General features: G+C 50.3%; 1 protein-coding gene across 3 annotated transcripts in view; it reads left to right on the top strand.

Annotated features, from left to right (window-relative positions):
• Positions 1-24,137, top strand: part of DCAF1 (DDB1 and CUL4 associated factor 1) — a 119,131-nt gene that overhangs the window by 11,759 nt on the left and 83,235 nt on the right. For 2 of the 3 annotated variants that reach the window (XM_054033749.1, XM_054033752.1), the window contains exons 3-5: positions 8,720-8,796; positions 12,198-12,271; positions 22,843-22,956. In XM_054033749.1, the coding sequence (XP_053889724.1) occupies positions 8,720-8,796; positions 12,198-12,271; positions 22,843-22,956 (265 nt within the window). Of the gene's footprint in view, positions 1-8,719; positions 8,797-12,197; positions 12,272-20,740; positions 21,309-22,842; positions 22,957-24,137 lie in introns of those variants that run through there. The other variant, XM_054033751.1, reaches the window with a different exon arrangement.

The raw sequence follows: 24,137 nt of genomic DNA, 5'->3' as shown, positions 1-24,137 counted from the left end.
AATTGTTTGCCTCCATGCATTCAGTTGGGCCCTATCAGTGCGAGAGGACTGCATGAGCTCGGGGAACATGTCGTCCCGAGTTCGTTTTTTCGGCCTTCTAATCTGGACCAGCCTCTGGGACGGAGTAGATAGAGGCCGCGTTGAAACATTTGCACCTGCGGGAGGAGAAAAAGGGAGGGTAGTATTTTAAGATACATTTCAGAGAACAAAGGGGACACTTTGGTGTGAGTAAGCCATCACATATGGCTGGGCAACAGAATTCAGCTTGCAGGCAGCGTAGGGGCATGTGGGGTTCTGCTTCTTCTACATACATTTCAATGCTTTCAAACTGCTGGGCCCTCTTTCCCATAGCAAACAATGCCTGGTGGGTTTGCCATATAAAAGGAGGGCCTGTGGGCTCTCTGGGATGATCGCTTCACACAACACTCCCCCACCCCCACCCCCACTGCACCCACCGCATGGCTCTGATGATGCTCTGAGCAGGGATGAGCCCTTTAAACTAAACGCGAACAGCCCAGCGTGGCTGGGTTTCCCGCCCGCCCCCCACCACGTGGCTCCAATCAGGCTCTCTCTCACCAGAAGTACCTTCTCCAGGGTAATGGTCTGGGAGCCCGCCTTGGGAGTGGGGGGAGGCTATTGGCTCCAGCGTTAAGAATAGTTCCTGGCTACGGGGGGAAAATGGATTCCCCACTTGCTGCCTGTGCACTGTCGTCGTCATCCTCCTCCTCCTCCAATGACTCTTCCTCCTCGCTCCGTGCAACTCCCTCCTTGCAGGTGTCCATGGACAGTGGTGGGGTAGTGGTGGCGTCACCCCCGCATAATTGCATGCAGCTCACGGTAGAAGCGGAATGTATGGGGCTGTGACCCAGAGCGCCCATTCGCCTCCCTGGCTTTTTGGTACGCTTACCTGAGCTCCTTGATTTTTGTATGACACTGCTCTGTGTCCCTGGAGTAGCCTCTTTCCGTCATGGCCCTGGAGTCTTTAGCGTACGTATTTGCATTCCTTTTTTGGAACGTAGTTCTGCCATAACAGACTCGTCTCCCCAACATGCGATGAGATCCAGTACCTCCCATTCGGACCATGCTGGAGCTCGTCTGTGAATCCGGGACTGCGTGATCTCCTGTGATGGTGGACTCTGCATGGTTGCCTGTGATGGTGGACTGTGCTGATGGTCACCTGTGCTGATGGTGACCAAACAGGAAATGAAATTCAAAAGTTCCTGGGGCTTTTCCTGCCCACCTGGCTAGTGCATCGGAGTTGAGAGTGTTGTCCAGAGCGGTCACAAGGGAGCATTCTGGGATAGCTCCTGGAGGCCATAACGTCTAATTGTGTCCACAATACCTTTAACCCAGGATTGCGATCTCGATTTAAGCGCTACTCCACTTGCCGAGGTGGAGTACAGAAATCGGATTAAAGAGCCCTTTAAATAAAAAAACAAAACAAAAACGGTTTGGTCATGTGGACGGAATCATTTTTTTTTTTTTTTTTTTTTCAAATTAACTCGGCTAATTCCGAAATAACAGACTAGTGTAGACCAGGCCTAAGTTTTCTTTAAATCTTCTAGGCTCTTCCCTTTCTCTGGAGGTGATAGATTGGATCACCTTTTTAACAGCCCCAAACTGCCTTATTTCAGTGTGAGTGGTGAGGATGTGACCATTCGCTTTCCAGCTTATGGCTGCCTCTGCTCTTTAGCCAAAGGACTTAGCCTAAGAACAAGGCCTTAGACCAGGGTTCTCAAATTTTTGTACTGGTGACCCCTTTCACATACCAAGCCTCTGAGTGTGACCCCCGCCCCCTTATACATTAAAAACACTTTTTTATATATTAAACACCATAATAAATGCTGAAGGCAAAGTGGGGTTTGGGGTGGAGGCTGACAGCTCGCGATCCCCCCCATGTAATAACCTCACAACCCCCAGTTTGAGAACCCCTGCCTTAGATTATCATAGTAAGAGAAGGCCTATAAACAGGCAGACTGATTTTGATTCTTGTTTTGTACCTCTATAACTAGCTAAGTGATAAGAATACACCTAAATTCTTAAAGTATAGGCCTTTGCAGACAGGCCTGAATATCTATATCCTAACAGTGACTCCTTTCACATAGCAAGCCTCTGAGTGCGATTTCCCCCCCCCCCCCCATAAATTAAAAACACTTTTAAAATATATTTAACACCATTATAATGCTGGTGGCAAAGTGGGGTTTGGGGTGGAGGTTGGCAGCTCGTGCCCCCCATGTAATAACCTCGCTATTCCCTGAGCGGTCCCGACCCCCAGTTTGAGAACCCCTGGATTACACTGATGTTTGGAGTGAATGGTTGAGAGGATGTTGATGTTATTAGCACATCTTTCACTGGACAGACTGACTATTGGAACTTACCACAAAGAGTACTTTTACTGTGCAGACAGTTTTAATGGATCTCAGCTCCCTGCAAGCCAACCTCACTGATTCCCTGCTGGACTTGACAAACTCCATGAGCATACACTACGGCAAACAAGGTCCTCCAAGTTAGTCTGAAGACACTGAGCCTTTTGGGAGAGTGGTTTCCAGAGGCTTTGCTGTAGTGCTGTTCGGCGTCGATAGCTTCAGCGGAGTGGTTTTGGAAAGCAGCTGGCTCTTGCTCCTTGCTTTTATGAAAGTGATGCCAAAGTTCAGTACGGATCTGGCATGTTGACATTTTTGGCTTCAGGCAGATATAGAGATTGCTTTAAGGCAACTGGTGAAGAGGATCCATTGGACTGAGCAGTAGCTGAATTTACATTGCTGTAGAAAGCAATAAGAGAGTCCCAACTTTCAGGAGCTTAGCAGCATAGCTTTACTCCATCATCTGCTTTGAGGACAGGACGTAGAAGTGCTCCAGACTGGCGTCTGCCTAGATTTAAGGGAGTCTCTTGGGGTGTCTCCGCTCTGGATATTATATGCTCCCCACAGAGATTGATTGTGCTCGGTGATGTTTCAAGGCACATCTGACTCTTTTGTATATTGTTGTAGACTCTAAGACAGAGGAACTTGTGGTCATGCTTGTCAGTGAGTGACATTTTTCTGTTTCCTTCCTCCTTCCGAGTTGAAATAGAGGAAATCTTCAAGGGGTAAAACGGCATGAAATGTGCTGACAGCACACACCAAAGTGTGGTGTTGCAGGCTGTACTGAAGCATCATGAGAAATGCTCTGAAAAAAATGAATTGTCAGCTATAGGCAAACTCTCATGGTGTCAAGGCTTCAATGTAACCTGTGGTAACTATTACAAATGTGACAGTAAAATTAAATGACAATAAATGGAAGTAGTCCGTGACTCACAGAGTGACAGGCAGCATATAAAACAATGTCTCCAAATAGGCTTGTATATCCCAGAGTGTCAGAAGGGTGGGTTTTTTTTAATGCTGAGGGAAGAGCTCTCTCCCATTGGCATAGAGCGTTTTCACCAGAGCTGTATGTACACATGGCGTAACTTACACACTCCTAAGTGGCATGTGTTTGTAAGTAAAGGAGGTAGAAAGCTACCTATGTATGTCCCCTTACCTCATCCTCCCTCAGATGTGCGGTGATTAGCTCAGGTGCACTTGAGGATCTGACCCATAGTCTTTTCAAATATAACCTGCAAAGAGAAGATAAAGAGATTGGGAACGAGCAAAACAAAATGGGGGGCATGTGCTTTTGCTTTGTCTTCACGTGAAAAACTCTAGGTTCTGCATTGTATGGATGACTGGAAAACTAGTAGGTGTATGACGTCAGATACACCAAGAAAGTCAAGGAAACATTAACTGAGAGGGAGCTGACTCTTATTCAGTTTGTTCAAGACCTTATTTTTGTTTCTGTTTTTTTTATTTATTTATTTATTTTTTTTATTTATTTTTTTAAACAACACCTGTTGAACTAAGCACTTGGGAAGGGAAACTTAATTATTCACCACTCCCACTTCTTCAGTTAAGGGTTGACAGAGCCACCAATCAAAATTTGATTTATCCAACCAAAAAGGAAAAATGGGACTAAACACTCAAGGCATTTTTTTTGGGGTGAGGGTTGAGGGGGAAAATCAAACAAACTTTCTTGGAGGGTGGTTGTGGGTGAGGCAAGAACTCTTTCAGACCACTGTCATGCATTTTAAAGAAACAAATTTCTCTTTCCAATTCACAGGTCAGCTTTAGAAAATGAGTGCTTTTGAGTTTTGACTAGCTAAATGATTGCACGCATTCATCTCAGTTACAAACATAGTCCATGATATAATATATACACACCCACACCCACACACCCACCCACCCTAGGTTTGACTATGGTAATGTTCTCTTCCATGGGACCGACTGCTCATAACGTGATTTGACTGCCCACCAAAGCCAGGTGGCCTGATGTTACATGTGTGTTCTGTCCTATCTGTCAGTTCAGTCTGAAATTCAAGATGCTTGAAAGGCCTAAGGATGTAAAAGTGTAACTAGTTAACCAATAAGCAGTCTTATCGGCTTAGGTCAGGGGTCTCAAACACGCGGGCCACATGCGGCCTGCAGGGCTATTGCCTGCGGCCCGCCAAGAGGCCCGCGCCCCCCCCCCCGGCCTACTTCCAGGCCAGGGGTGGGCAAACTACAGCCCATGGACTACATCCAGCCCGCGGGATTGCCTCCCCATGGCTCGCAAGACCCGCGCCACTCCCTGAAGCGGCTGGCATCATGTCCCTGCAGCCAGAATGGGGAGGAGGAGGGGGGGAAAGCGGAGGGCTCCGTGTTGTCCTGGCTTCCAGGCACCACCCCCCCGCAGCTCCCATTGGCCGGGAAGCGAGGCCAAAGGGAGCTTCCTGGAGGAGTGGCAAGCAGCGCGAGGAGCCCTGCGTCCCCCCTCCCCCAGGGGCCGCAGGGACATGGTTCCAGCTGCTTCCCGGAGTGGAGCGGCGTGGGGGAAGGGCGGGGCTAGGGCCAGGGCAGGCAGTCTGCCCTGGCCCCGGTGTGCGCCGCTGCCACCCTGGAGCCGCTCTATGTAAGCAGCTCCGGGCCAGAGCCCGAAGCCCTCCTGCACCCCGCCCCCCACTCCCTGCCTGCACCCCAACCCCCTGCCCTGAGCCCCCTGCCTGAACCCCAAGCTTCTGCCACACCCTGCACTCCCTCCTGCACCCCGCACCCCAACCCCCTGCTGCACCCCTCCTGCACCCTACACCCCAACTCCCTGCCCTGAGCACCCACCACAGCCCTCCTGCCCCCTCTGGGGGCAGGGAGGGGGGAAAATGGGGTGGGGACTTTGGGGAAGGGGTTGGAATGGGGGCAGGGAAGGAGTGGGAAGAGGCGTGGCAGGGGCGGGGCCTCATGGAAGGGGTGGAGTGGGGGAAGGGGCAGCGATGGGGTGGGGTGTCAGTGATGCGGCCCTCGGGCCAATGAACTAGTCCTCATGTGGCCCTCGTGGTCATTTGAGTTTGAGACCCCTGGTTTAGGTTAACAATTAAACTAAGCTGCCTCCCATGACTGGGTTCCCTGCGGCCAGCCCTGGGCAGCCAGAGTGCCGGTTCCGGGGCCAACATGGCAGCAGCAGAGGTCTGGTCCAGTGGCTGGAACCCTGAGCACAGGGAGGCAGCAGAGCCCCCCAACCTGGGCCGGCAGCTTGGATGCTGGGCACAGGTGGCAGAGGAGCCCTGCATAAAATGTGGGAGTGCTGCAGCACCCCATCCCAGTTCACCGCCTATGTGAACTCCTTAACGGTTAACTGTTTAACTGATAGAATTTTAAAAGGTTAAACGGTACTATTTTTAGGTTAAATGGTACTTCCCATCCCTAGAAAGGTCTAACTAGTCTATGGCCTGGTCTACACTAGGAAATTAGGTCTGTATAACTATGTTGCTCAGGGGTGTGAGAAGGCCTCCTGTCCAAGTAGGTAAGAATCTTCACTGAAGTGCTACAGCGGTGGTGCTGTAGCAGATTATGTGTAGACAAACCCATAAACCTGATTTCTCAGATTACATTTCCTCCTCTGTCTCCCCATGGTCTCTGTGCTCAACAGGCACTCTCAAAGTGTTAATTCCCAAGGAAAAATTGTTAGAGTTGACAGTAGGATGTTCTATATAAAGGTGTACCCAATTGTACAACTTGCGGTTGCTAGAAATCCACCAGAGCCCAAATTCAGCAATCTTTTAGTGCAAGATGCAGTTTACTTCTCTTCAGAATCAGGCTGACAAACATGAAATACTGGAACCCTACAGAGTCTTGTGAAAGTTAATTGTCTCTGGCAACACAAGTGATTTCCCTGGTCATTACTGATTACCATGTTAAGCTGTTGTTAATATAGTAAAACATGCCCAGATTTGGCAAATTGATACATTCCTTCATCATGAACTGCAACAGATACTTTTGCTCCTTTCTGCTCTTCCTCAGAAGCATCCGATATACACCTCTTTCCCGATATAACGTGGTCCTCAGGAGACAAAAAAATCTCACCGCATTATAGGTGAGACCACGTTATATCGAACTTACTTTGGTCCTCCCTCCCCATTCCTTGTTCCCTGATCGCCCCCTCCAGAGAACCCTCTCCCTAATCACCCCCAGGACCCCACCCCCTACCCAACCCCCCTGCTCCCTGTCCCCTGACTGCTCCGACCCCTGTCCACACCCCCCGCTCCCTGACAGGCACTCACCGGCAGCGGCGGGAAGCGGAGCAACATGGCCCCAGCCCACTGCACTCTGCCACCTCCCAGCTGCAGCGCTCCGCTTCCTGCCGCCGGTGAGTGAGGGGAGGTTTGGGAAAGGATGCCCTCCGTACTCACCAGTGGCGGGAAGCGTAGCGATGCGGCCCCAGCCCGCTCCGCTTTCCTTGCCCCAGTCGTGTCACTGGGGGGGAGGGGAGGTTGGGGAAAGGTTCCGCACTCACCTGTGGCGGGAAGCAGAGTGTCGCGGCTGGGAGCTGGCGGAGTGGAGCGGGTTGGGGCTGGGCTGCTCCGCTTCTGCCGCTGCCGGTGAGTGCGGGGGGATCCCTTCCCCCAAAACCACTCCCCTGCGCGACACGGCCGGGGCGAGGGAAGCGGAACGGGCTGCTCCTGGCCCCCCGCTAATCCCCTGGGCCACTCTGGGACTGCGGGGCCCCCAAAATTGCCTCCCCCACAGCTCCTGCCACCTAGACCCTGGCGGGGGAGGAGTCCCTGACCGCCCCCGAGACCCTCTGCCCCTTATTCAACCCTCGGGCCCGGCCCGGCACTCTTAACACGCTGCTCATAGCAGCGTATCAGAGCTTTACCGCATTGTATGCAAACCCGTGTTATATCGGATCACGTTATATTGGGGTAGAGGTGTATACTGAAAGGTGATGGTGACTGAGTGGAATCCTGCAGCACACTCTAGGGGAAATCCCCAGGAAAAGAGAAGTGCATTTGCTCCTCTAGGAATGAAAGTAGCTGCTCGAGTGGACTTGCCTAACCTGTAATAGACCATAGACTCATCATCAGCACCTGAAATATCAAAATCCTGACAAGGACCTATAGACAGACTCTGTAGCTGCCTCAGTGAGACCTAAACTAAGGGGGGAAGGAAAGACACCATGGGAATAAGATGAATTTGCTGAAGGCTTTGAATTTCAGATCTTGACTTTATCCTAATTCATGTATCCTTCTGCTGGAAAACTTCAGAAAAACAGATAGGGGAGCATTTAATGCCAAAAAATTTGTTGGTCTTCTTTCATTTGTAAAATAATGATCAGTGTCTCTGATGACTTAGCATTTCCCACTCTCAGGTACCTCTTCTGCTCTTCCTAGAGGAGCAGGAACATAGGATTTCTTATAACTGTTCAGGCTGCTAGTCATTGTCTGGAATTTTGCCTATAGCTTTAATGTCATGGCTCAGGCAAGGGGAATGTACAACTTTAAAGCTGCTCCCATAACTCTCCTGCCTGGTACAGATGAACAGTTAGTCTGGTGTAAGGCTCCATGGGGGCTGGGGGCGTGGCTGCTTGAGTCCATCCTTACTCCAGCCCCACAACTGCTGACTAATTGTCTGAGGAATTGAGCAGGGTTAGATCCCTCAATGTTATTTCAGGTGGTTGAGGAGGGGGAAGAAATCAGAGGGTATGCCCCCTACGCCAACAGCCTGAGCAGGGATGGGGTGGAAAGCCTTCTCATGTGACATCTTTACCTCTTGTAGTAGAGTATGTGGTGGTGAGAAATTCCCTCCTCTTTAACCCTCCCTCCAACCCCCCCACCTCCCCAGAGCAAAAATAATAAAGCCTTATGAATTACAGTGGCTCATCTATATGTCAGGGAGGCAAAAAGCAATCTGAAATGCTGTGCCGGGGAGGCTAGAGTGGGCAGGAGTTTCCTACCTGATATCTTGAAGGCCATCAGTGCCAGAGTTTTGAGGTAGTGTGATGGCAGGATGGTTTTTCTCTTTGTGTCCTCACCTTATGCATAGCATTGAAGCAGTTCAGCTGGATGCACTGCCTCTTTCAGAAGAGGAAAAAGTGCTTTCTCTCCATCTTTGGGACTCAGCAAAGAGAAGCGGTCAAGCTACTTCAGTATAGCCTGCTAGCATATCATTAGAACGTTGATATGTGATCAGTGTTTTGGGAGGGGCAGGCATCCTCTCTCACTCGTTCTTATATGTATCCAGTGGATGCCTGGAATCTTCTGGTGGTTCACAGAGTACAGTTTGAATGTGAATTGATGGGTTGTTATAGTATTTTGGCAAATAGAGTGTTTAGGAGCTGTCCATTGGGGAAAGAAAATGCATGTGGCATGTTTACTTGATTTTTACTCCCTCCCTAGAATGTCTGAGTTAATTGAGAAGGAGACTGAAGAATACCGCAAGGGGGATCCGGACCCATTTGATGACAGACACCCTGGTAAGGCCTGGTAAACACAATGCCTTGTGTGTGACCCCAATCTGTTTCAGGAGAAAATTAGTCATTCATATGTTTAAAATATGCCCAAAAAAACTAGCCTGAAGGTCCTCGCTGATGGTTAAGTCCTGGCATCACTACTCAGCTTACTAACCTTGTTTTATAGTTTTGTCACCTGGCATTTCTGACTGTAAGAGGTCTAGGCTCCAGGCACAATTTTGAATGGCTTTTCTGGATGTTGATGTCGGGACTAATTTGGAGATACTTTTCTTGTGCCTTGTCTATACTAGAAGCATGATAGCAGCATAGTGTAGACGCAGCCTACAGCAATGTAATGGGTTTTTCCATCGCTGTAAGTTCACCACCTCCCTGAGCGATGGTAACTAGGTCAATGGAAGCATTCTTCCATTGACCTAGCTGTGTCTACACCAAGGGTTAGGTTGACATAGCCATGGTGCACAGTCTCTATTTTTCATGCCCCTGAGCACCAGAGCTCATGAGAACATAAGAACAAAGAACGGACATACTGGGTCAGACCGATGGTCCATATAGCCCAGCTTCTTGTCTTCCAACAGTGGCCAATGCCACATACTTCAGAGGGATTTAACAGAGCAAGTAATCATCAAGTAATCCATCCCCTGTCACCCATTACCAGCTTCTGGCAATCGGAGGCTAGGGACACATCAGAGCATGGTTTTGCATCCCTGCCTATCCTGTCTAATAGCCATTGATGGACCCTATCCTCCATGAATTTTATCTAATTCTTTTTTGAACCCTGTTATAGTCTTGGCCTTCACAACATCCTCTGGCAAAGAGTTCCTAAGGTTGACTGTGCGTTGTTTCAAGATGTACTTCCTTTTGTTTGTTTTAAACCTGCTGCCTATTAATTTCATTTGGTGGCACCTAGTTCTTGTGTATGAGAAGGAGCAACTAATACTTCCTTATTTACGTTTACCACACCAGTCATGATTTTATAGACCTCTATCATATTCCTCCTTAGTCGTCGCTTTTCCAAGCTGAAAAATTCCAGTTTTATTAATCTCTCCTCATATGGAAGCTGTTCCGTACCCCTAATAGTTTTTGTTGCCCTTTTCTGTACCTTTCCTAATTCCAATATATCTTTTTGAGATGGGGCAACTAGATCTGCACACAATATTCAAGATGGGGGTATACCATGGATTTATATAGAGGCAATATGATATTTTCTAAAAAAAGAACAGGAGTACTTGTGGCACTTTAGAGACTAACAAATTTATTAGAGCATAAGCTTTCGTGGACTACAGCCCACTTCTTCGGATGCCACGAGTACTCCTGTTCTTTTTGCGGATACAGACTAACACTGCTGCTACTCTGAAACATGATATTTTCTGTCTTCTTATCTATCCCTTTCCTAATGATTCCCAGCATTCTGTTAGCTTTTTTGTCTGTTGCTGCACGTTGAGTGGATGTTTTCTGAGAACTATCCACAATAACTCCAAGATTTCTTTCTTGAGTGGTAACAGCTCATTTAGATCCCATCATTTGGTATGTACAGTTGGGATTATGTTTTCCGATGTGCATTACTTTGCATTTATCAACATTGAATTTCATCTGCCATTTTGTTGCCCAGTCACTCAGTTTTGTGAGATCGCTTTTGTAATTCTTCACAGTTTGCTTTGGACTTAACTATCTTGAGTAATTTTGTATCATCTGCAGATTTTTCCTTCTCACTGCTTAACTCTTTTTCCAGATCCTTTACCTCTGTTGACCTAAATTTTAAATGTAAACCTAGCCTGGGTCTTCAGATATCCAATTTGGAAGAGTTTAGAGATTGCAGTCTGACTCTCATGCACCCTCTAGTGACTGGACATAGAACAGCACTGCAGCCACAGAGACTAGATTGGTCCTTCAGTATTCCAGGGCTACAACAATGATAGTGGCTTCTAATGGCATTGAGTGAAAATTCTTTACATTTTGGCTGGAGGCACTGTTTTAGGGAGGTGGAGCCCTTAGGCAGTATGGGTGTGGAAGGAAAAATGCTACCTCAACAAGGGTGGATTTGATTTAAATCATGGCTTTCTACAGAAAAGTGCATTCTTGTTGGTTGTTATAACCTTAATACATATTCTTCACATCTCAGAGATAGATGTAGATTTCATTTTTAGAAGGTACACTCTACATTTTTAAACAGAGCTTTTTTTTAAAAAACTTTTAAGATTAGTTTTACAGCTATATCAGAAAATGAATGAATGATTGGTTATTTCATTTACCAAAGGTAATTGAAGCAGATATTTATGAAGTCATTGGGAGGTGAACTATCTCCAATTCAACAGGTTAATCATTAATATTTGGAGGAATTTCTTGCCATGCTGTATTAGAGGGGGCCATCAGCAAGCAGACATTTAAATTGTTTTATTTAACTAAAACAACAACGTAAAGTATTTTGGATTTTTTTCTTCAATAGCAAACATATAATATTTTAACAAAACAAGCATATGTCCCTCGCTTCTCACATTTATCTCCAGACACCTTCTCCTTGTCCAGATCTATTCCGCCCCCAACAATCTTCTATTCATTGAACTTGTTGAACTTTGCACTTTTAGAGAGAGGTTAGGGATTGACTCTGTGTACACAAATTTGCAGAGGGACAATAGAGTTGAGGTCTATTATTTCTCACCTCTATATATTTATTTATTTAAAAACATTTTTGCTGTTAATAAGCATGTTACCTCTAGAGATACAAATTCTCAGTTTGAGAACTACAAAACTAAGCATCTCTGATGGTATCTTCTAGACTGAGCACTAAGTCCCATTGGGTAGATAGAAAGATTAACCCAAATAGAAGCCTGTGGAACCCCATAAGATTGGGTCCTTAATCCATGAACTGTTGGAACTTATTTACAAAACTTTTCTTAAACATTACATGAATATATTGTCTCATACTATAGAATTAGAATTTATCATTCCTATTCCATGATGAGATATCTTTGAGTTATAAGGTATCTTATCTAAAACTATCTTTAGATAGGTTTTTTCCTCAAAAACCTTTTATCAAAAAAATCTGATTTAAATAAAAAAATCTGAATTTTTTATTTTTTTAAAAAATCATTGATTTTTATCCACCCTGATCTCAACTACTGAATGTCTTAATTCACATGATTTCTCATGTAAGTCGTCTTTTGTGTAAGATCGATCCTGATAATTGGGGTATCCCACAGCCGGTTTTTCTGTGACATGACCTAGTTTTATACTTCAGTGTTGGCCATGAAGCCTAGAGCTCATTAAACGACAAGCCATTTAGAGCTGTCAAGTTTACCAAGCGACTGTCTCCTTTCTTTGCTCTTCCATTCATTTTTGGTTGTAGTATTTTGTTTAGCTAAGGAGGTTTGAATGACTAGCTCAGCCCCTTCTTTGTGCCTTGCCAGGTCGAGCAGATCCAGAGTGTATGCTGGGCCATCTGCTGAGAATACTTTTCAAGAATGACGACTTCATGAATGCGGTAGGTTTGCCATTTGCATTTATCCTAAGAATAATAGTTGGCAAATGATGACACTTCCCCGTTACCTGTAACGGTTTGTCTTTATCTGCCCTGGGCTGGTTATCCTCACTGCTTGTGTTTTTTGTTTTTAGTCCAGTCCACGTTGGAGTTTTTCTACTGTTAGGAATATTTCTTCCAAATGCTGGTTTTAAAACAGGGTTAAATGTGGGCTGGTCCACACTAACTCCCCAGTTCGAACTAAGATACGCAACTTCAGCTACGTGAATAACGTAGCTGAAGTCTAAGTATCTTAGTTCGAACTACAAGGTTCTTACCGCGGGTCCACATGCGGCAGGCAGGCTCCCCCGTCGACTCCACGTACTCCTCTCGCGGAGCAGGAGTACCGGTGTCGATGGCGAGCACTTCCAGGATCGATTTATTGCGTCTAGACAAGATGCGATAAATCGATCCCAGAAGATCGATTGCTTACCGCCGAACCTGGAGGTAAGTATAGACGTACCCTGTGATTTGCCTCCCTCTATTAAAGTGGAGGGAAGGAAGTTTTCTAAATGTAAATCATCATGCACATACTGATTGGCCTCTCAGAGTTGGTAAGACAACTCCCACCTGTTCATGCTCTCTGTATGTGTGTATATATATCTCCTCAATATACGTTCCATTCTATATGCATCCGAAGAAGTGGGCTGTAGCCCACGAAAGCTTATGCTCTAATAAATTTGTTAGTCTCTAAGGTGCTACAAGTACGCCTGTTCTTTTTGCGGATACAGACTAACACAGCTGCTACTCTGAATACCGATGTACAGTAACTCCTCGCTTAACGTTGTAGTTATGTTCCTGAAAAATGCGATTTTAAGCAAAACGATGTTAAGCAAATCCAATTTCCCCATAAGAATTTATGTAAAGGGGGGAGGTAGGTTCCAGGGACATTTTGTTCACCAGACAACAGACTATAGAAGTTCTAAGCGAACAATTTAATACTGTATATAGCAATGATGAGGTGGTGAAGTCAGAGGGTGGGATATTTCCCAGGGAATGCCTTACTGCTAAATGATGAGCTAGCACTCAGCTGAACCCTCAAGGGTTAATGCATTGTTAATATAACCTCACACTCTACAAGGCAACACGAATGGAGGGAGGGGAGACAGAGAGCGACACACACACACACACACACACACACACACACACACACACACACACACACACACACACACACACACACACACCCTGTGCGAGAGAGAGAGATGCGTATTGCCCCTTTAAGTATGCTGACCCCACTCTAAGTACATTGCCTTTTTAGGTAGATTAGCAAATTGAGACAGCAGCTGCTGCCAGCAAGGATATATATATATCCCTCAGTCCTGAGCCCTGTAGTGTCCCCCCAACCCCCCATGGAGATAAGGTACAGGAGATGGGAGTACAGGAGCAAGGGGGGAGGGACACCCTGACATTAGCACCCCTCTTCCGCCGCCCCTCCACCCTGCACAGCAAGCAGGAGGCTCCCAGTAGTAGCTCCAAGGCAGAAGGCAGGAGCAGCACATGGCAGTGGGGGGGGAGGGACGGCTGAGCTGCCCGGCAATTGATAGCCTGCTGGGTGGCTGCAGCACAGAGAACTTAGGGGAGCAGGGACCTGATAGGGGAGCTGCCGGTCAACCCTGGTTCCAAGCCCCCACCTGCTAGCTCCAATGGGCTGCTTTTTCTGTAAGCAGTGGACAAAGCAGGCAACTGCCAAACATTATAAGGGAGCATTGCGCAACTTTAAATGAGCATGTTTCTAATTGATCAGCAACGTAACAACGTTAACCCGGAGGACTTACTGTAATATAAATAAGAAAAATGGAGTCAGGCCTGGTCAAGATTTGCCAGGTATACTGTTAAAACAGTCTCTAATACTAGTTTAAAAACCATATAATGCAATAATTCCAATGATTACGGGCTACGCCTATGGATGCTTTTACATGCTGGACTGGTTGCGTGAGCTGGAGAAGAAAATGAGTTTCTTCTTCGAGTGATTGTTCACGTCCATTACACATTAGATGTGCGCGCGCCGCGTGCACGAATGTCGGAAACTTTTTCCATCAGCGGCTCCCGTCGGGCCGGCAGGGGACCTCCCCTCACCCCCCCGCCAGAGCGGCGCCCTGCTCTAGGGTGTGTGTGTGTATGTGTGTATATATATATATATATATATATATATCCCTGCAGGCCAGACCCTCCCTCAGTTCCTTCTTACGGTCCGGTCCGTGGCGGCGTTGGAACAACTGTCTCTCCTCTGAGAGTGTCCCTTAGCATAGTCGTTAGTGTTATCTTTACAGTTATCAGTTCTTTAGTAGCTAGTGTTAAGCTTAGCAGTTATCAGTTCTTTAGAGATACTCAAACTTCTTGTATTAGGTGTTTGGTCAACCCTGGCACTGGCCCTGGGTGGCAGGGCATGCCGCACGCCCAAGGCTTCAAGGCTTGTGCCACGTGCCGTAAGCCTATGCCATTAAGCGATCCACACGACTCGTGTCTCCGTTGCCTGGGGGAAGCACACCAAAAAGAGCGCGGCAAGATCTGTAAGGCTTTCAAGCCCAGGACTAAGAAAGAGAGACTTTCGCCTTAAGAGCTGCTCATGGAGACGGCGTTACAGCCCTCCACTTCGACGGCACCGTCAGCCTCTGTGCGGAGTGCCCCGGCATCGGTCCGTGATCCGGCGCCGGCGGGGCACCCTAAGCCCACGGCACCGGATCAGCGAGAACACCTCCGACATCGGTCGTCTTCGCCGACAAAATCGAAGGGCCAACCCAAGGCCCGAGGACGCTCCCCGCATAAGAGGGCAGCGCCCACGAAGACCTCGAGTGCGCCTGAGGCCGTTGTGGCCCTGGCACAAGTCCCGGTGTCAGTGGCTCCGGCGTAGAAAGGCCCGTCGAGCCCTGGGATAGGTGCGGCGAGTGAGGAGGAAGGGCTGGAGGATCTTTTGGAACAGCCCTCCACCCCGGACACATTTGAGGCAGCAAAGGACCTCATTGAATTGTCCACTGAGGACCCCCTCCAAACCAAAGACGTTCTGCCGAGACTGCCATCCAGAGGCAAGCCGGCAATGGTGCGCCCATCACGGTCGCCATCTCGGCACCGTTCACGGCGCCAGTCCCGGTCGAGCTCCGCCTCGGTGGACTCCCGGCTTCCCTCCGCGCAAAGAGCTGCACAGCCGTCGGGCCTCAATAAGCGCTCGGCACCGACCCAGCAGCCCTACTCGAGTAGGCACCGGGACGTGTCAGTTACACAATCCCCGAGACCGACCACCCGTAGTCGTTCCCGATCCTGTGGTCACCGGTACCGATCCAGGTCCAGATCGGCAAGATGCTACTCCCGGTCCTGGTCACGGAGGCACTACTCTCCGACCCCGGACCGGCACCGTCCCATGGCACCGCCGTGGCCTTCCAGATCACCGTCCGTGGTTTCAGAGGACTCGGGCCGGTACGGCTGATATGCCCACAGGGCACAGGTCAGTAGGGACCACGAAGCCGCTTGGCATCCTCAATGGGGCCAGCCAGGACAATGGCCATTCTGGAGCCCTTGGGCCTACCACCAGCAAGGCCCCCCATCCAGGACCCCGAGATCTGGGCCCTCGGGACACCCGTCCCGCTCTCTGCAGTGGCGCCCGCCCTCTCGCAAGGAGGCCATGGTCTCCAGACCACCGGAGCAAGAAGGGGCAGACTCGGCACCGAGCCCGGTACCGTCTCAGACCCACGTCATGGGATGGGCCCCAGAGGAGCGCCCAGTCGGTGAGGAGTTGCAGGAAGACGAAGATGCGCAAAAGGCCTTGACCTCTTCCTCCTCACCAGACGAAGCCGTGGCGGGCACAACAGTGTCTGGCCCTCCCCCGATTGATCATTGGGCGCACCAGGAACTGCTCTGCCGTGTAGCCCTCAATCTGGGCTTGCAGGCGGAGGAGACGGTAGAGCAGGAGGACCCCATGGTCGACATCTTAAGCCCGGAGGGCCCCTCCAGGATTGCGCTCCCGATCATAAAAACGGTCCAGTCCAACTACAAAACAGTATGGCAAACGCCGGCCTCCAGTACACCAACTGCGAAAGGCGTGGAGAGGAAGTACTTCGCCCCATCTAAAGGGTTTGACTTCCTCTTCTCTCACCCAACTCCCTCTTCGCTGGTAGTCTCCGCAGTCAATGAACGAAAGCGTCATGGCCAACAAGCCCCGGCCCTCAAGGCCAAGGAGGCGAAACGCTTGGACTTATTTGGGAGAAAGGTCTACTCGTCCGGGGGCCTCCAGTTGAGGATCGCTAATCAACAAGCGATTCTGTACAGACACAACTTTAATTCTTGGGCATCAGTCTCCAAGTTTAAGGACTCACAACCCGAGTTTACGGCTCTAGTGGACGAAGGGAAGGCAGTAGCCAAAACCTCCCTACAGGGCTCCCTTGACTTCGCGGACGCAGCTGCTAGGACAATCGCGTCAGGGGTAGTAATGAGACGCTCGGCATGGTTCCAGGCTTCCGGTCTTCCACCAGAGGTGCAAAACACCCTCCAAGACCTTCCGTTCGAGGGGTCAGGCTTGTTTTCGGACCAGATGGATGCCAGACTACATAGCCTCAAAGACTCTCTAGCGACCCTCAAGTCGTTGGGAATGCATACCCCAGTGACACAGAGGAAACCCTTCAAGCCCCAACCACCACAGAGGCAGTACCACCCTCGTCCTCGACAGGAACCGTACCGCAGACGTGGCAGGGATAACAGGCGGAGACATAACAATACGCCTAACCAGGGCCAAAGTCATGGCCAAGGCAAGCCGCAGCCAGGAAATAAGCCAGGGTTTTGAAGCTGCGATCGAGGACAGCGTACCACACTCTATTCCGGATCCATCTCTGTTTCAGGGACCGCCTGTCCCGTTTTTACCGTGCTTGGTCACATATAACATCGGACCGCTGGGTCCTGCGCATGGTGGTGGCGGGCTATACCCTTCAGTTCTCCTCACCCCCTCCCTCCCATCCCCCTTCCCCGTCCCTCTTCAGGGACCCCTCTCACGAGCAACTCCTCATGCAGGAGGTGTGGACCCTCCTCACAGTAGGAGCAGTGGAAGAGGTCCCCCCAGACCTAAGGGGGAAAGGATTCTACTCCTGGTATTTCCTGATTCCCAAACCAAAAGGGGGCCTCCGTCCCATTTTGGCTGATCAAAACACGTTTCCGTATGGTCTCCCTTGGAGCTATTATCCCATCCCTGGATCTGGGGAATTGGTACGCTGCCCTCGATATGAAAGATGCGTATTTTCACATCGCCATCCGCCCGGCCCACCGGCGGTTCCTGCGCTTCACCATCAGCCAGCGCCATTTTCAATTTACGGTCCTGCCCTTCGGCCTGGCAACGGCCCCACGAGTGTTCACAAAATGCATGTCCGTGGTGGCAGCTTTTCTTCGGAAGAGAAAGATGCGCGTGTACCCGTACTTGGACGACTGGCTCCTTGCGGGCAGGTTGGAGGCCGAGGTCCGCTCCCAGGTGACGCTGGCTCTACAGGTGTTCTGCAAGCTCGGCCTACTGGCCAATTTGCCGAAGTCCTCACTGATCCCCACGCAGAGACTGGACTTCATAGGAGCAGTCCTGGACTCGGTGGCGGCACAGGCAAGTCTTCCAGTGTCACGGTTCTTGGCTATTCAAAGGGTCGTAAGTGCCATCCATCAATTTCCCACAACCACGGCCAGGTGCTGCATGCAAATCTTGGGGCACATGGTGGCCTGCACACATGTAGACAGACATGCCCGCCTAAGATTCAGGCCATTAGAGTTGTGGCTGGCCCAAATGTATCGCCCCAACAGAGACCCTTTAGACCTGGTGGTGACAATCCCGGCTCAGATGTTGAACTCCCTCCGCTGGTGGCTCGATCAGCAGCAGGTTTGCGAGGGGGTCCCCTTCGCTGCCCCGCAACCCACTCTGACATTAGTAACAGATGCGTCGGACCTGGGTTGGGGGGCGCACCTGGGGGACCTGCGGACCCAGGACTTATGGTCCAGGGAAGAAAAGTTGCTTTACATCAATCTGAAGGAGCTAAGGGCGGTTCGCCTCGCCTGTCAGACCTTCCATGCCACCATAGAAGGCCACAGCGTGTCAGTTCTGACAGACAACACTACCGCCATGTTCTACATAAACAAGCAGGGCGGGTCCCGATCCTCTTCCCTCTGTCACGAGGCGTTCCGCCTATGGGACTTCTGTATAGCCCATTCAGTCCACCTAATCACAACATATCTCCCAGGGGTCCAAAACGGGTTAGCAGACCGCCTCAGCCGGTCCTACCACATGCACGAATGGGCATGGAGACGGGACGTCCTGCATTCAACCTTCCAGAGGTGGGGGTTTCCCCTGGTGGATCTCTTCGCCACCAAGGGCAACAGCCAATGCCCTCAGTTTTGTTCTTACCAGAACCTCAGCCCGGGCTCGTTGGCAGATGCCTTCGCGATTCCGTGGGGCGGGAGCTTGAGGTATGTCTTCCCTCCATTCCCGCTCATCCACAAGGTCCTCCTCAAGACCCGCAGGGACAAGGTGGCAGTCATCCTCATCGCCCCCACGTGGCCCCGCCAGCATTGGTTTACGACCCTGCTGGAACTGTCCATAACCGCGCCGATTGCCCTCCCCCTCCATCGCGACCTCATCACACAGGACTGGGGTCGCCTACTCCACCCAAACCTACCGTCGCTACATCTCACGACGTGGTATCTCTCTGGCTAAACGATACGGAGCACAGGTGCTCTCACCAGGTCCAGCGAATTCTTCTTGGTAGTAGGAAGCCCTCCACAAGAGCGACCTACCTTGCCAAATGGAGGAGGTTCTCCCACTGGTGTGAGCCTCATCACATACAGCCTCTGCAGGCCTCAGTCCCATCAATTCTGGACTACTTGCTGCACCTCAAACATCAAGGGCTTGCCCCCGCCTCAATTAAAGTGCATCTGGCTGCCATATTGGCGTTCCATCCTGGGGAGTTGGGAGTTTCGGTGTTCTCCAACCCCACAGTAGCCAGATTCCTCAAGGGACTGGAAAGGGTGTTTCCCTATTCGCGCCGCCGGTCCCTGCGTGGAATCTCAACCTGGTCCTAACTAAACTCATGGGGCCACCCTTTGAACCCCTAGCCTCTTGCTCCCTCATGCACCTCTCATGGAAGGTAGCGTTTCTTGTGGCCATCACATCGGCCAGGAGGGCATCGGAATTGAGAGCCCTCACTTCGGAACCTCCTTATACAGTTTTTCATAAGGATAAGGTGCAACTGAGGCCACACCCTAAATTCCTTCCAAAGGTGGTCACGCATTTTCACTTGGGCCAAGACATTTGTTTACCGGTGTTCTTCCCTAAGCCCCATACAGACCCAAGCCATCGCACCCTGCATACCCTCGATGTCCGTAGGGCCTTGGCATTTTATCTAGAACGGACCAGGCCATTTCGCAAATCAACTCAACTGTTTATTGCCATTGCGGAGCGAATGAGAGGCCAGCCTATCTCCACGCAACGCTTGTCAGCATGGATTGTGCTTTGCATGCGCACGTGCCATGAGCTCGCCAACGTACCAGCCCCGGAGATCCGGGCTCACTCGACTAGGGCCTGTAGTAGGTTTGGGCCGAGGTTCGGCCCTCAGCGGGGCTGTGGGGTGTTCCAGCGCCTCGCTCTGGTCTGGCGGTAGTCCGGGGCAACGGGCACACAGTTAGGGGCTCAGGCCCATAAGCAGGAGCTGAGTCCAGAGGTCCAAAACCCAGGCCCTTAAGTAAGGGCTGAGGCAAAGTCTATAGCGGCCCGGGCCCTAAGTGAGGGCGGGGCAGTAATCAAATAGTCAATCAAAGGCCCAGGCCCTTAAACAGGCGCTGGGTCGGGGTTTGTAGCAGCCCAGGCCCTAGGTCAGGGCGGGGCAGCAAGCAAATAGTCAGTCGGAGGCCCAGTCCCTTAAGCAGGGGCTGGGTCGGGGTTTGTAGCAGCCCAGGCCCTAGGGCAGGGCAGCAAGCAAATAGTCAGTCAGAGGCCCAGGCCCTTAAGCAGGGGCTGGGTCAGGGTTTGTAGCAGCCCAGGCCGTAGGTCAGGGCGGGGCAACAAGCAAATAGTTAGAGGCCCAGGCCCTTAAGCAGGGGCTGGGTCGGGGTTTGTAGCAGCCCAGGCCCTAGGTCAGGGCGGGGCAACAAGCAAATAGTTAGTCAGAGGCCCAGGCCCTTAAGCAGGGGCTGGGTCAGGGTTTGTAGCAGCCCAGGCCCTAGGTCAGGGCTGGGCAGCAAGCAAATAATCAGTCAGGTACCCAGCCTCTCTAGGCCAGGGGAAACGGGGAGTCTGCCACCCAAGGGGTGGGTGGCAGGGGGGACGCAGGCCCTCCCACTCCACTGCGTCCCAGCCTGGGGCCCTAGCAGCGATGGAAACTTGCTGCTGTCAGTGGGGATCCTGGCTGCAACACACTGACATCGGCTCTGGCAGTGCAGCAGCCAGACTGGGGTCGGCTGCCCCCGGGCTACTTCCACACTCCCCCTCGGATGGTACCTGGGCCGTCTTAGTGTCGTCGGTGCTCTCCACCAGCATTGGCTCCTCTGGGTAGGTGGCGAAGGGCAGGCTCGGCCAGTCCTCCTCGGGGTAGCTGGCACGGGGCAGGCTCGGCCGGCCTGGTGACTCAGCAGGCCGGTCGCGGCCTGCAGCTGTTTCCCAAGCGGGAGCTCGGCCACGGACGTCTGCTCTCTCCGCTGGCCTGGGCTCCACTGAGCTCTGCAGGCGAGCTTTTATACTTCCGGGTCGGGGCCGTGACCTCGGAGGGGTGGGCGCCTGACCCGGTGGCTCCGCCCACGTTGGGATTCGGGGAGCTTCGGCCCTCAGCGGGGCTGTGGGGTGTCCCACCGCCTTGCTACAGGGCCCAAGTGTCCTCGGCGGCTTTCTTGGCGCAGGTTCCACTCCAGGAAATCTGTAAAGCGGCCACCTGGTTGTCGGTGCATACGTTCACAGCCCACTAGGCGATCCATCATCAGACCAGGGAGGACGCGGTGGTCGGCAGGACTGTGCTTCAATCGATTGTTCCTTGACTCCTACCCTCCTCCAATGGTAAGCTTGTGAGTCACCTAATGTGTAATGGACGTGAACAATCACTCGAAGAAGAAAAAACGGTTACTTACCTTCTGTAACTGTTGTTCTTCGAGATGTGTTGTTCACGTCCATTACACTTCCACCCTCCTTCCCCTCTGTCGGAGTCACCGGCAAGAAGGAACCGAGGGAGGGTCGGGCCTGCAGGGATATATATACCCTAGAGCGGGGCGCCGCTCTGGCGGGAGGGGGGGGCCCTGCCGGCCCGACGGGCGCCGCTGAGGGAAAAAGTTTCCGACGTCCATGCACGCGGCGCGCGCACACCTAATGTGTAATGGACGTGAACAACACATCTCGAAGAACAACAGTTACAGAGGTAAGTAACCGTTTTTTTAGGGGACTGAGCAGAGGACTAAGAGCTAGGAGTTACTGGTTCTTTTCCTGCACAGCTAATGCTTTGTACTTACAACATTTTATTTAATATTTAAATTGCAGTAGCACCCAGAGGCCTGAATTAATATTGGCCCTATTGTTCTAGGCCCTCTAAAAACTCACATTAATACATGAACCCTTCCCCAAATTGCTTGCATATCACTTGTCAGACTATAAAGAATCAGTGAAAAGAGATACAAATAACTAAGAAAAAATCTTGTGCATTGAATTTTCTAAATGAAGTAAATGCCGGTTATTCTCCTCTGCCTTAAGCCATCATTGATTAGCTGGTTTCGTATAGGCATTGTAGCCTTACAGATCAATCCAGGGTGGGCAGTATAGAAGAGAGAACTTTATTTGGCTGAGAAAAAAATAAGTTGTGCTGTCCTTCCACTTCTTTTCTGATACATCAGAGAGGAAAAGTCACCAGGCAGTTGGCTATGCTCTCTCTGAAGCTATGTCTATACTATAGATTATGTTATCATAACTTACGTTGCTCAGGTGTATGAATAAACCGTGATCCTGAGCAACATAAGTAACACCCACATGAGCACTGTCCACACCAGCGCTTATGTCGGCAGGAGAGCTTCTCCCATCGTCATAGTGTCTTCATCAGATGCCCTGCAGCAGTGCTGTATATGTAGACAAGCCCTAAAGTGTAGGTCAAGGATTTACACCAGGGGTAGGCAATCTATGGCACGGGTGCCGAAGGCGGCATGCGAGCTGATTTTTAGTGGCACTCATTGGCCACTGGTCCGGGGGGCTCTGCATTTTAATTTAATTTTTAATGAACCTTCTTAAACATTTTAAAAACCTTATTTACTTTACATACAACAACAGTTTAGTTATATATTATAGACTTATAGAAAGAGACCTTCTATAAACGTTAAAATGTATTACTGGCACGCTAAACCTTAAATGAGAGTGAATAAATGAAGACTCGGCACACCACTTCTGAAAGGTTGCCACCCCTGATTTACACACTGACAATACTACTGGTATCTTCCCCTTTGCTCCCATGTTTTGTGAAGCTAGGGGAGTCACTAATGATTTCACTGTGTTGCACTGTTTTGAGTCAGAGTTGAATTTCAGGCCACTCCTATTCCTGATATTCTTCCCCCAGCTGGTGAATGCTTATGTGATGACAAGCAGGGAACCTCCATTAAATACTGCTGCCTGCCGACTCCTTCTGGACATCATGCCAGGACTGGAAACTGCTGTTGTCTTTCAGGAAAAGGTACCATGTAAACCAAATCAAATCAGTAACAAAGAACTTCTGTATCACCAATCATCACAGAAAAATTTAGTGAGTGCTTAGCACCCTCCGGCAGCCAGCTCCCCCCCCCCCCCAACTCTTCCCAGTGCCTTCCGTCCACCAGCAGCTCTGCTGATCAGCTCCTCTCTCTCCCTCCCAGCACCTCCCACCTGCCGCAGATCGGTTGTTCCATGGCGTGCAGGAGGCGCTGTGGGGAGTGGGAGGAGCGGGGACAGGGTGTGCTCAGGGGAGGGTTGGAACTGGGTGGGAAGAGACAGTGAGGGAAGAGGTGGTGCGGGGGTGGGAGCTTGGGGGAAGAAGTGGAGTGGAGGCGGGGCCGGGAAGAGGTGGGGCAAGGGTGAGGGCTTGAGGGAAGGGGTGGAATGGGGGCAGGGCATCGGCCAGAGCAGGGGTTGAGCACCCCCAAAGCAAGGAGGAAGGCAGTACCTGTGACCAGTACCTGGTCGACAAGAAGTCAGACACAATCTCCTTTAGGCATTCTAGCCCCTGGCTCCCATCCAGACAACCAAGTCTGATATAGTGAGAGGTTAATGAAAACCCATTTCACCATATGTGAGGTTCTTACTGTTCCCAAAGGATCAGACACTTACCCCAGATCAATATGTATCTCAGATTGTATACAAATATCCTTCTGGCAGCCAATCCTTAGTAAACTAACTAAAGATTTAATAATAAAAGAAGAGAGTTATCAAATATATCATATACACACAAATGATTGCAAAGTCTTTATATCAGGTTTATAGCAGTGATGGAATAGATGCAGGCTTATGAAGTCTCTCTGGTAACTTCCAAAAAGTTGGAGGGTCTTCAATCTACAGTTCAAGATGCTTCTTTTAGTTGTAAATCCACAGTCCAGAGAATTAGAACAGGAAAGAGGCAAATTAGGTGTGTCAAGGGTCTTTTATTTACTTAAATTTACGGTCCTAAACAAAGCCCACAGCTGCTGAATGTGGAAAGTTTCTGGCCCAAGATGGAGTCCAGGGTCACATGAGCATATTACGTGCCCTTACATGTTTTGGTGAATCACAGGGGGTGGCCATTGGCATCTGAGGCATCCTCTGGAAGAGCTATCTGGACAGGATGAGTTTCTTCAATGGCCCATTCAGAGAGTGGAGTGTACTTGATAGGCCATCAACACATAA

The sequence above is a fragment of the Malaclemys terrapin genome, chromosome 7 (genome assembly GCF_027887155.1).
Source record: "Malaclemys terrapin pileata isolate rMalTer1 chromosome 7, rMalTer1.hap1, whole genome shotgun sequence".
NCBI classification, from domain to species: domain Eukaryota; kingdom Metazoa; phylum Chordata; order Testudines; family Emydidae; genus Malaclemys; species Malaclemys terrapin.
This window is presented reverse-complemented; position numbering and strand designations above follow the sequence as displayed.